Source organism: Mirounga leonina, unplaced genomic scaffold (assembly GCF_011800145.1).
Source record: "Mirounga leonina isolate KUSES-001 unplaced genomic scaffold, KU_Mleo_1.0 Mir_93, whole genome shotgun sequence".
In the NCBI taxonomy this organism is placed as follows: domain Eukaryota; kingdom Metazoa; phylum Chordata; class Mammalia; order Carnivora; family Phocidae; genus Mirounga; species Mirounga leonina.
The window spans coordinates 15,957,369-15,969,882 of record NW_023270854.1 but is presented as its reverse complement, the minus strand read 5'-3'; the positions used below and the strand labels follow the sequence as shown (position 1 = coordinate 15,969,882).

Here is a 12,514-nt window from a genome sequence, read left to right as displayed (position 1 = left end):
AGGGTATGTGTGGGATATGTTTATGTGCTATGCTTACAAAGTGTTCCGCCCGTTCTCCCTATCATTGGATCACAGACTACTTAGGATCGTGATTACAGGATACATATATAGATCTTTGCCAACAACATATGAAAGACCAGCAAAGCCATTCTTCTTCTCTGCCCATTGATCTGCTCGTAGCTGTGGTTCTCATTAAGGGCTGCTTGAATGTTTGTTGAACATGGAAAAGCAATATTGTCTTATGCTTACCCTTTACCCTTTAGAATAACAAAGTTAAACAGATTATATACGCCTCTTTGGTGTGCTAAGAGCCTTGGGCAGAAGTGATTAAACAAACCAGTAAGTATATGTTTTATCAGTGTAAGAGCAATTTCTGAGTTGCTGGCAAAATAACTGAACTGAGGCATGATAAATACCATCGATCTGGATCCAGAACAGTTGTTCAAGAAATCAGGTCCCCAGATCTATCACAGGGGCATTACTCACGGCCTAACAATGTTACTAGAAATCTGAGAGTCTCTGAGGCTTGCGTGGGAGCCTTTTATAAAGTGAGTCAGCCCTCGTTGTTGTTGACACGAGGCTGCTTTCCAATGGGAAAAATAAAGCTGCTACAGAAATTCATCATCAGCTTATGGATGTTTATAGACAGGACGTTCTCGGTCGAAAAACATCACCAAAACATTAGCTAAAATAGAACTGTGTACGTCTGCCCCAGGACCATGTGTCTGGACGTTTTACCAAAAGTTTCAACAGTCCTAGCTCATCCTCCGGACAGTTTCGCCACACGCCCCTCACCTCATGGCCTGCTTTAACAGTTACCTAATCGATCCCTTTCTTGCCTTCATCGTCTCATTGCCCTTCCAACAGCAGCTCTGAGGGTGGGCGGGCGAAGCCAAGCCCGGGTGCCAACCCAGCTGGTACCCACCTCCATGAACGCTCACAGAGGTCGTGCGTGACAACTCATTTTTCTCGTTTCTCCACATTCTGCCTTTTCCCCTCTGCTGAGCCCTCTTACTGCGGGACTGTCTCTAGCCGAGCAGGCACGTACCTTTTGCTTCAGCTGCAGCACTGTCTGCTTCATCTGGTGGAGCTCCTTGCACGTGGCACAGCAGGTTCCGGCCTCCACCGCGTTCTCCGACTTCTCGCCATGCCCTGCGCGAGGGGACGGGCTCGGGTGGGTTGGGGAGGCTGGAGGCCGTCCGGACCCCAGAAAGACAGCCTCGCAACTGGCAGTCCCCGGAGGACCCGCGGACAGCAGGACGTGTGAGGGAGGCCGGCGATTTTACGGTTCTCAGGTCACTGACTGCACTCCCGGGTCAGGGCAGAGATGGAGGCAGCACCTCCCGCCCAGGCCCCCAGTGCTCTGTCTTCAGCTGTTCCCATTCAGGCACCCCGGGATCTTCCTCTTTCATGTGTGAACAGGGGAACCACGGCCCTTTCGTCAGTGCTTCTTAGGAGGTGGGATCTACCAACCTGACATGATTTATACCCCCATCCAAGGGCCAATGTTCACCAGGGCTGTCTGGAATGCAACTGGGGACAGCCAAGGAATGTCCCTCTAAGCCATTTCTTGTCCTCCTTGGCTCATGTGCTTTATCTTATTCCCCCCTCTTCTGGGAAGCCCTCTGTGCTGTCTCCATTCATGGAAACCCATCAACTATCCAGACCTAGGTCAGATGTTCCACAAAGCCTGTCCTCTCTACGGAGAGACCGCGGTCCTGAGGTCAGCCAGCATTTACCACGTGTCCTCTCAAATGGCGGTGTTCTAAGCTTCCCCACGGAGAGGCTACTCTACCTATACCAGAGCGTAAGCCACCTAAGAACTGGAATTTCTGGTCGCTCACGTAGTGGACACACACTACGTGTGAAGTAGAGCGTCATAGGTTGAACTGTTTTCCTGCCAAAATTCGTATGTTGAAGCCCTAATCCCTAGTACCTCAGAATGTGACCTTATTCAGAAATAGGGTCATTGACGTAATAAGATGAAGTTCTACTGTCACAGGGCGGAGACCATAATCAACATGACCGGTGTTCTTATAAAAAGGAGACATCAGGATATAGATGCGCACCCAGGGAGACCACCACATGAAGATGAAGGCAGAGGTCAGGTAATAGGGTAGGAGCCAAGGAATGCCAAAGATTGCTGGCAAAGCCCCCAGAAGCAGGGGGGGGGGGGATGGGACAGATTCTCTTGCATGGCCCTCAGAAGGAACCAACCCTGCTGACACCTTGATCTCAGACCTGTGGCCTCCAGAATAGACAGGATACATTTCTATCCTTTAAGCCACCCAGCTGGTGGCAGTCTATGACAGAAGGAGCGAACGGATAGACGTGCTGGGCATCAGGAGAGCCCCATGCTCACAGGAAACTTCCTCACGCAGCGCACTGATTTCTCCAAGGGCATCAGTCCCCTACTTGGTGATCTACATGGTGACCTGTGTTTCTGCTCTTTGGGGAGGGGAGGGGGGCCTGGGGGCAACTTGACAACTGAGATCTCTGGCTATTCACCTGCCACACCCCATCCCTGCACGTCACGGGAGGCCTATGGATTGGAGGACCCACGTTGGGAACACTTCTCAAGCCAGCAGGTTCAAGTGGGTGAAGCAGGTCTCCATCTCTAAGTTACCATAAGAGACAGGGTCGACCTACAGCTCAGGTTTTGAATGCCTGGAAAAAGCACCTGGATCTATGCCACAACGGCAGTCTCTAAATCCACCTATGTGTACGCAGTATAACATGACCACCTCACTCATTCCCACTTCCTAGGCTAGCTGTCTTATCAGCGGCTTCCCACTGATAGCATGTTCAACAGGTACACTTGCGGGGTGAGGTTGACTCACATTGCAGCTGTGTAATACTGAGTTGAATTATGAGGCTAGGGAAGGTCTCTGCTTGGAGGAGGTTAAGTGGATTGGTTAGGAGTGTGGTCTGCCAAGTGCTATTGTCCTGGCTATACAGCTCAGCTCTGTCACTGACGAGCTCCGGAATCCTGGGCAAGTTATCTGACCTCGATAAGCCCTAATTCCTCAACCATAACAATGGAAGAATAATTCCTACGGCCCAGGGCTACCATGATGGTTAAATGAAGGTAAGGCCTGTGAAAGAGTGGGCATGCCACCTGCCAGTAATAAATGGGAAACAGTGCCTGGCACAATCTTCAGACCCACCAAGCCCTTTGCATTGCTCTTGCCTGAGAACCCCAGAATTCTTGAAGGATAGTATTAACATGAACAGAATGAGGCAAAACTGACATTTGGTATCTGAAAGTCATCTCGCAAGTTGGTTGATGTGGGTTTAGAACTGAGGTTTCCCGAATCTGAGTCCAACACCTTTTCTACAATTCTGGCTATTTCCTCTGGGCTCTTTATCCCAGTTTAATGTACCAATTTACAGTCCTACTTGCCTACAGAGCTTGGGCTCATGTGAGGAGGACCAGAGTTACTTAGATCCGTCTCTAACATAACTGAATAATACAAGGGCATTTCCATGCAGACTACACTGGGTGAAGAACTGAAGCCTTACCACATCCGGTTGTGTTGATGGCAGGGAATGGCAGACCCCTGCATAAATAGAGGATCCCCACTCCAGGTTTATTAGTTTTGTCAGCACTGAAGGACAGCTGGAGGACATTCATCTCTGCCAACCTAGCATTCATCCGTTCCATCTCATCTACTGGTCGAATTATATAATCCCATCCCGTAACCCACCTCTCTCGCTCATCCCTCCCTCCCCATTCTCCCTCTTGTCCACCTTTGGAGCTTCTGCTATTTGCCAGGCCATGTGAGGCAATAAGAGTGCAAAACAGATGAGGACACCTGTTTAACAATTTGCAGCTGACCTTTGTAAGGAACTAGCCCTGTTGGCAGAGCCAGGCCGTCGTGAACCAGAGTTAGAAGCCCATCTTCCCATTTCTGCTTCTACGTACTCGGTTAAATTTTCCAAGCGTTGGTGTGATGGAGGCAACTTGATATTTTCACGGTAAGAATAAACCTCCCTACTGGCTTCTAGACTCTACTTCATTTAGATCAGGGAGTGTTAGAAGTGATGTATTTTGGGTTCAATCTCCTTTATAGATAAGGAAAGTGACTTGCTCTAGGTCCTCCAGCGTGCTGTGTACGCAGGCTGGGAGCTCCCAGGTCCTGAACCTGGCATCGTGGGGGTGCAGGGAGCCGGCTACCGGGGGTTCTGTTCAGGATACCCGGGTGCTCTCTGGCAGGCAGACTCCGGGGCAGTGGTCCTCAAGTGAGACCCCCAGACCAGCAGCAGCACCATCACTGCCTGGGCACCTATTCTCAAAAATAGGAAATCCTGGGAGCGGGGCCTAGTGCACAGTTATGCCAAAGCCCTCCAAGGGACTCTGAAGCACATGCATGCTGCTCAGCTGTCACTGCTCTGGGGAGTAAGCTCCGCGGAGGGACTTTGACCTGAAAATGCCTGGTCTGTTCTCTGTCCCTTTGTATAATCATCAGAACACAGACACAAGGATTAACTGTGTCCATTCATGGGCATGGAGTAACAGAGTAGCAGGGAACAGAGGCTCTGGTGGAGTCAGATGATCAGGATTTAAATCCTGATGCTGCCAATTAGTATCCTTTAGGTTGGAAGCCACAGCTTCTGGGTGTGTTCTTCCAACAGTAAAATGACAAACGCATTTATCACCTGGGTAACCGCCGTAGTAGCAATGAAATAAGACCCGTAAGTTCCTAGACCAGTGCCCAGTATATGGCAAGTGCTCCATAAATGTTATTATTGTGGGTATTAAGTTCCCTACAAAATAACAGATGTGGGATAGGGTTCTTTACATCATCCTTTGGAAAGAGCTCTCAGACAGTTGGAAGATAAATTGTGTGTGCAGGCCTGGAACATGCAATCTGTTCTGAATCGGGGCTCATCTATCTTGCAATTTGTCTACAGTAATGTCAAACTTGCAGCTAAAACAATCTCGTGTATGCTACGTTAATAATTCATTTAGAAATCTGGGGAGACATCTCTGATCTTGCATGTTTTCAGTCCTCTCAATTCATGCTATAGTCACTGAGTATCTTGAACCGTGACCATGCTCATGTTAAGCGAAGGATTACCCAACATTTTGCTCCAACCAGTTCAGATTTTAAAGGCGCATTATTATTGATTAGCCACATGGGGGCATAGAGCTCTAATTTTTACTAACGTCGAGCAGGATCTATATCCCAAAGCATTAGAAATAGAATTCCTTAGATACTGTATTAGTAGTATTTCAATAAACTCAGAAACTAAAGGATGTTCCCAACACATTGCACATGGGCAATGTCACCAACGAACAGAACATGTTTGTTTTTAAAAGGTGACTGTGCAAGTTTGTGCCCTGGCAAGCAGTTCTCAATGCTAACGGCACATTATAACCACTTGGGGGCGGGGGGGGGGGGGGTTAAAAAAAATCCCATTATGTTGCATCTGGGGGTTGCAGCCAGGGAACGGGATTGGCAATTTTTAAAGCTCCCCAGGCTAAGAACCACTGATCTAGGGATTAGTGGAGCTTGAAAGTTACACGAAACACCTGGCCGCCCCCAACACTTTGAACTGTAGTAAGGGACGCCGGGGGTCATGGTCGCTCTATCAGAAAGTAAACACAAGTTGCAAAATAGAGCAGTAAGCTCATTACTACGGAGCCAACATGTCCTTAATTTGTCTCCCCATCAGTGCTACACAGACTCCCTGGAGTATCTAAGCTGGTTCCAGTGACATATTTTCAAAGCAAGCAAGTGACCGAGCGGGCCCTGCTTGCTGAGCAGCCAGACGGCTCGCGCCACCATGCCCGTGGGCGCATGGCAACCTTTCACCCCCCAACTGCTCTCCACCCGCTCTTCTCACAGCGAGCTGAGGCTGGGTTTGACTGTAAATTCCTCTGACTCTAACGTCAGACACTGGACAATGCAAAGTTCAAAAAAAAAAAAAAAGAGGAGGGGGAAAGGAGATTTTAGATCCCACATGTTTACATTCAATTATCATTATGTAAAAAAAAAAACAAAACCCATTATCTCTTCAACAAAAAAATAATCACAATGAAATATTAGGTTTATTCATTAGTCCAAAACAGATGAAGCTGCTTAGCTGGCTCGCCTGGCCCCTAACTTTTCCAGTTGCTGAGCCGAGTATCTGGATGTTCACGAATCACCTTTTAGATGCTGTAAGGAAAGTTCTCGGCTTAGGTGGTGAAGCTGGGCAGGTCTCGGAGCCTTGGTGCTCCTTTAGATGGAGGAGCAAGAGATGAGGACTGCACCAGGGCTCGCAGGGCCGGTCGGGCTTCGGTTACTCACGCTACATCCCACCACATTGTGGAAGAGACGCGGGAGGGCGCGAGGGTCCTGAGAGCTGTCCAGTCCCACATTCCTGCTCCTCCCGCAGAGCAGGCAGCTGGGGCCCGGAACCTGCCCCACGACCCCCAGCGGTTAATGCTCCGCAGCTCTGGCTGCCAGAATCCTAGCCCCCCAGCCAAGGAACTTTCCACGGCCTCCCGGTTGTCCAAGAAACGCCTCTAGGGTGCTTGCGTTTTGTTGCCAGCACCATCAAAGTCATCCCCCCACCTCCTCGGTGGCCCGTCGCTTGAGTTATGACTCTCACATTCAGGGCGTCCTTGCTCCCAATTTTAATTACGGGTCTGGATTCCTCCTCTCTGTCCCTTCCCTCCGGACGTCCCTGGTTACTGGTGTTGGAATGTCTTTCTTAGCAAAACACTAAAACCAAATGCTCGTCCTGTGTGCGTGTGTGGTGAATTCAACGGACACCGGGGACTGAAAAACACTGAGAAATTCTTTGTCTAAAGCTGCTGCCGGCGGCAGGGGAGTGCGATTCAACAGACAGTGCTGTTCAGCTTTTTGTTTTTTTTTTTTTTAAACTATTTGTAGCTGTTCTATGAGGAGGAGGATGGAGAGAGAGGAGAAAGGGAATTTGCAGTCTAGGCTCATCTGTAAATGAGTTTTGTGTGACAATAAACCTCAACAGTAGAACCACCAGACCATTCTTACTAATTAAACAAAGACCTCTCCCACTGATTTCCCTGTAAACAGGAACAAACGGTCTCTCGGTATGGCAGGATGGAGGACTCCTGTCCTGTTTTCGTTCATCAGATGCTCCGCCATCCACAGCAAATGGCTTCACTCTGGGCTTTTGGCTGCTTCATCTAGCGAAGGCGTCTTTGCCTGAAAGCCAACCAGACGACCTACCAAGTTCAACCCCCGAGCTCAGGCTTTTGATGTTAATAAGTTAGCATTTTCTAAATTCTATTTTTCAGGATACTCTTGTCTGCGAGATGTTTATAGGCCTTTCTTAAGAAAATAATTTGGGGAAATTCAGGCTTAATCAAAATTAACATTTTTGAAAAAGGCAATCTCTTTGAGCCATTCACGCACGTGGCCCATGAACCCTTAAAGTGGGTGCAGCAGCATGTTCTTCCCCAAACATCTGAACCCAGATGCTTCTGGAGAAAGGCTTATTTGCAGCTCACAAGACCCCAAAGCTCTGTAGAACACAATGTGGGGACATGCTGTAATAAACGGTCGAGAGAAAATAGGTCATCTTTAAATGAAAGGACTAAGAGAGAAGGTGCAAAAAAAAGTTGCCTATCTATATCCCTTACCATTACAAGCACTTCAGTTTTCCCCAGAATTCTCAGCCAGAGAAGTCAAACTGCTCATCACTGAAGTAAAATTGCTGATCTCTTGAACTTGCTCTCTCACACTGAAACTTCTTGTGTGTTACCCTAAAAACGTTTAAGTAGTAGAATTCATTTCTCAGGGAAGGAAGCAGAAGACTATGGTCCGAGGACTGACCTAACACAACAGACTGCTAACTTCAGAGACACAAGGAGAACTTCTTGGGCCCCGACTCTGTACCTGGGCCCCCGGGCAGGTCTACACGGCCAAAGCACGAGGCAGGAGGTGAGTGCCTCCCACCGGGCCCACCTTAGCACTATGCTCAGACAAGAGCCCTCCCTAGGGTACCACTCAACACAGGGAGGCCATCCGAGACCAAAGAACAAGTACATTTCAGTGGAAAACTCTTACACTGTCTCTGGAAGCTCCAACCAGCTTCTCTGGTTCTCTGAGTTAAAGGCCGGGTCCCAAGGCAGACCACCCTGCCCCCACCAGGTGGGAACTGCTCAGGGGTGAGGCCACGTCCTGTTATTTAGGGATCCCTCCTATCTAATCCCACCCGTCACTCGAGCAGTAAGCGTTTGTGGTCGCGGTTTCTGATGGTTAAGGTCTAGACTGGGTTGCTCAACGCTGCCCTTCATGCCCAAGTCAACAGGTTTCATCTGAACAGAAATGTAAGGCAAAGAGACAATGGAGTTGGCAGGCTGAGTCGCTCACACAGCCCCTGGACTTCCCGGCTCAGAGCATAGCTGCAAATCCAATTCCAACATGAAAACTTAGGAAGCTGCCTTCTCGTGGCTAATGTTCAAGTTGGCCCACGAATTAATGTCAGTGGCTAAAAGGCTGCACCTCAGTTTTCAAAGGATTAATTCCTCTCAATAAAGGAGACAATCAAATAGGTAAGTTACACACCCGGCCCCTCTCCCACCTTCTCCACCATGGGACAAAAATAAAGTGATTTTAGTTTTGAATTAAAAAAAAAAAAAAAAAGGCCTGCAAACATTTTTCCTCAATCCACGCTTCTGCCCAAAAGACTGTTCACCCCTGCTCTAAGCACCTCTGGGCATGTAGGCCCCACGTGCTTTAGACTGTAAGAAGTGCTTTAGACCAAGCCCTCTGATTCACTCACATTATTCCAGATTGCCCAATCCTGTGCTGGTTCCAAGCACATTTTGCATCTACTTCTAATATATGGTGGCTTCCTCCTGACTCAACCTGCTTGTTCTCAGAATTTTGCTTTGTAGCTCTTCCATATGAGGCAGCTGTCTCCCAGCTGTTTGCCATCCTCAGCTGATGGCAGTTGTCTTCCACTCCTTGTAGAAATCTCAGGCTACACCCAAGAATCACCATTTCCCGAGTGCCCAGACCGTTTAGCCTTCCCAGCTCCCTGCCTTCTTGGCACAGGTGATTTGCCCAGGACCCCCTCCCCAATCAGAGATGGTCCAAGGCCCAGCCAGCCTCTCTGGACAGACAGCATCCTGTCCCCTCCCAAGGGGGGTGGGGAAGAGCTATGCCCCGAGCACAGGAAGATGGGAGCAGCTTCCTGGCCTATGAGTGTTGGGTACAGGAGCACAAGGGCTCCGTCTTCCAAACTTAAGGGGGCGATCCAATATTTGGGCTGATCGTATCCCTCAGTGACAGACATATCAGTTGAATTGGGTTGACATAACGTAGATGAGCTTCTCAAACTCTGTGAAGGCCAGCTTTTAACACTGTTTCACTTCACTGTGGACTGTATTTGCAAAACACAATAAAAACCAATGACTAGAAAAAGGCGACAAAATACAAGCGCTGATCTTTGGATTTAGACAAAATGTCTCTCCAATGGGCATAAAAATGTCTGAACACTTGACTTCTGTTTTCATGCAATCATGAACCAAGTAACAAAGAGTTCCTGCATGGACTACACGTTAAGCAGCATTGATGTACACGGTTACCTGACATGGACATTTTTCCTATCGATGTTCAACCCATTCTCTGAGAGAACACAGGGTTTCTGGCCTCTGCTCTGCTCATCTGAGGGTGGTCCAAGCACCTAGCTAAGTTCTACTGATTTCTGCTCGAGCACAGCACCACCTCCACTTGGTGGGGAGCTTCTGCAAATACGCACGAACTCGCAACCCTCGCTGCTGGCAGGCTTTGCTCCACTGGGCTCGACCTTATGTCCTACCCCTCTCTTAACCCAGATCCCACCTGCCCTTCATGCAAACGCCCCTTCCTGCCCCCACTGCTCCCTTTCTTGTGCTCACTTTCAAGTTGGCCCACGAATTAATGTCAGTGGCTGAAAGCCCTGGTGGGCTCCCAAGGGCCTGCCGACCTATGGGCGCACATCGCTTGCCCCACTCACCAGTGTCGTTGGGGTATTTGTCTCCCCTGGTGCACGTCCTCCCGTCGTCCTCCTGGATGTAACCCTCCCGGCATTCACAGCGGTAGCTGCCCACGGTGTTGATGCACGTGTGTGCGCACAGCGTCTCGTTGCTGGTGGCACACTCGTCGATATCTGGGTTTGGACCAAAGGCAGAGAATGCTCCGTTTCAGAGGACGCTCTTCACAACAGGTGACATTCAGCGTGGCCCTCCCATGAAGGTCTGCAAAGGACCCTCTGCCAGCCTCGATCAGAGAAGGTGATGAGCCAGCGCGCCTGGAGCGCCTCAGGCCGTGTCGCCACGGTGGCAAGCTGATCAGGGACGGGATCTGCCACTGCCAAGTCATGTGGCCTGGTGCAGGCGTTGCCAGCCCTCGAAATGCCCATCTACAAGACTTGATAAGGTCGCCGGGCCGAAATACTTGGCTGGGCTCCTCAGAAGAGGAAATGAGTTGACAGATAGCAACACACTTCGAAAAGCACGCATCAGAGCCATGATTTTCTGCAAGGACCCGAGTGGGCTGAGGGGTTTTATGCCCCCCTCCCCCGCCCCCTTTACGGCTCTAGGTTCAGAGCGGCAGGATGGTGACCCAAGGTCAGTTAGGAATGGCTCCTTCCCAGTGAAGAGATGTAATGAAACCTGAGAAAAGCCACTTCTAGCGAAAGAAAATAGTCACGATGAATCTAATGGAGAGTTTTCCCCAGGAAATCTCGGTGTCATCAATGACCCAGACGGACCGCCCATGAGCTGTGGAAACGAGCCATGAGACCACCAAACAAGTCACCAGAGTCCCCATAAACCGTGCACATCACAGACTTGCTCCCCTGCGGAATGGGGTGGAAACAAAAGTGTTTCCCACCAGGGGAAGAGGAGGCCGCCCGGGTCTGTTTCCTGCTCACTGGTTGAAGACATCAGGTGGGTGGGTGGGTGTGTGGGTGGGTGTGTGGGTGTGTGGGTGTGTGTGTGTGTGGGGGGGAACACGATACTCAGTCCTGACCGTGTACATGTGGGAGGCAGACAGAGCTCAGCCCTGCACTTCAAGATGCGGACGTTCCAGCTACTCTGGACCAGTGGCCCGGGACCCACCTCTGGCAGACCCCCATGTGTGAAAGGCCCCTGGGGGCCCCCGGGAGTGTGGTCATTCGGACGTTCCCCTGGTAATATGCACCGTGTCACCTGTGGACTAAGTGCTTCAGCTGCATTCACCTCTGCAACTCCTCAGGCTGAACACCTTTCTTCACGTGCCTCTGCCCTACACCCAAGGGTGAAGTTGCCCCTATTGTCCAGAGGGAGGAGGAGGTTGAAAGGAGAGAAGCAGATGGAATTCTTAACAGAATGCTAGTTTTGTGGATCCCCAAATGGGAAGCACAGAGTACTGCAGCTACCACAAACTCAAAGGAGAGCCCCCGCGCCCGGGACCTCAGAGAGACAGACTGGCGCGCCCCGTTCTCTGTAGGAGGCGCCAATGGTCCTGGGTCCACTTAGTGGCCTCAGTCCTCTTGTCAGTGTGGGGTGCCCCCACAGGTGCCACTGGGGAGAAGCTAGGAGGTTAATAGCTAGAACTTCTCTTCAATGGCGCTCTCTAGAGCCCCAGTTGGGACAGAGGAGGAGGGGCCGCTCATCACAGCTCGCTTATTCTCCACTTGGGACCATGTGCCCGGCTCCTCAGTTCATCCTCCAGGGGCTTCTCAAACTCGCTTGTGCACGGGGGTCACTAGAGACGTTTCTGTAAATGCAGATTTCTGGACCCGCCCTCAGGCTCTGGAGGCGAGGCCAGGAATCTTTTCTAAAAACAAGACCCCCAGTGTTTCTTGGAGACACGTGGCTCCAGGGGACAATTACCATCACCCTGTCTTAGGAACACAAAGAGGGCATGGCTGCACAGCCCAGCCAGTGCGGGGAGGACCCCGCCGGTGGCGAGGGCAGGTGCTGAGCTCGCTCAGCACAGTCCAGGTGGCTGGCTTCAGCTCCCTGACTCACTTCCAATCTGCCTGCCACATGGGCCCTTCCTCGTTCCCAGCCTCTCTGCCTTGCCTTCCGAGGGACCGTGGAGTCTCGTGTTTCTGTGTTTTGACGTTTCTGCCCACTTATATTCTGTTTGACATTGTTCTCGCTTTGATAATGCTCCCCTTCTCCTGCTCTCAGATCTCACTGCCTATTATTAGGATCTGACTGGTACCAGCTCCCTGAAGAATTCCTCAGCCGAGGTTGGTCTGATCAAGGCAGTGACGGCTGGCATGATTTTATCTGAGCACCGGGACATAAGGGGAGAAACAAAGGTCAAAGCAGCTCTGGGGAGCTGGCCCCACGGATGGAGAGTATCCAACAAAGGACAGAATCACGATCCCAGGAGCTGGGACATTAGTGTGTCGCCAACCCACCCAGGCAGTAAGGTTTCTCGCGCTTCCGGTGTCTCTCCCGGTCGTACCGGAACCCTGGATAACAGGTGCACAGCACTCGGCCGAAGTTATCTGTGCACTGCTGTTCACAGGGAGCCTCGGCACACACGTCGTAATC

The 12,514-nt window shown here is 50.5% G+C and overlaps 1 protein-coding gene across 1 annotated transcript in view; it reads right to left on the bottom strand.

Annotated features, from left to right (window-relative positions):
• The window catches only part of CCBE1 (collagen and calcium binding EGF domains 1), a 223,382-nt gene that overhangs the window by 14,961 nt on the left and 195,907 nt on the right, over nucleotides 1-12,514 (bottom strand). The window contains exons 4-6 of the mRNA XM_034995890.1: nucleotides 12,379-12,513; nucleotides 9,979-10,131; nucleotides 1,049-1,152 (exon numbers count right to left, since the gene is read on the bottom strand). Of these exons, the coding sequence (XP_034851781.1) occupies nucleotides 1,049-1,152; nucleotides 9,979-10,131; nucleotides 12,379-12,513 (392 nt within the window). The remainder of the gene's footprint in view (nucleotides 1-1,048; nucleotides 1,153-9,978; nucleotides 10,132-12,378; nucleotide 12,514) is intronic.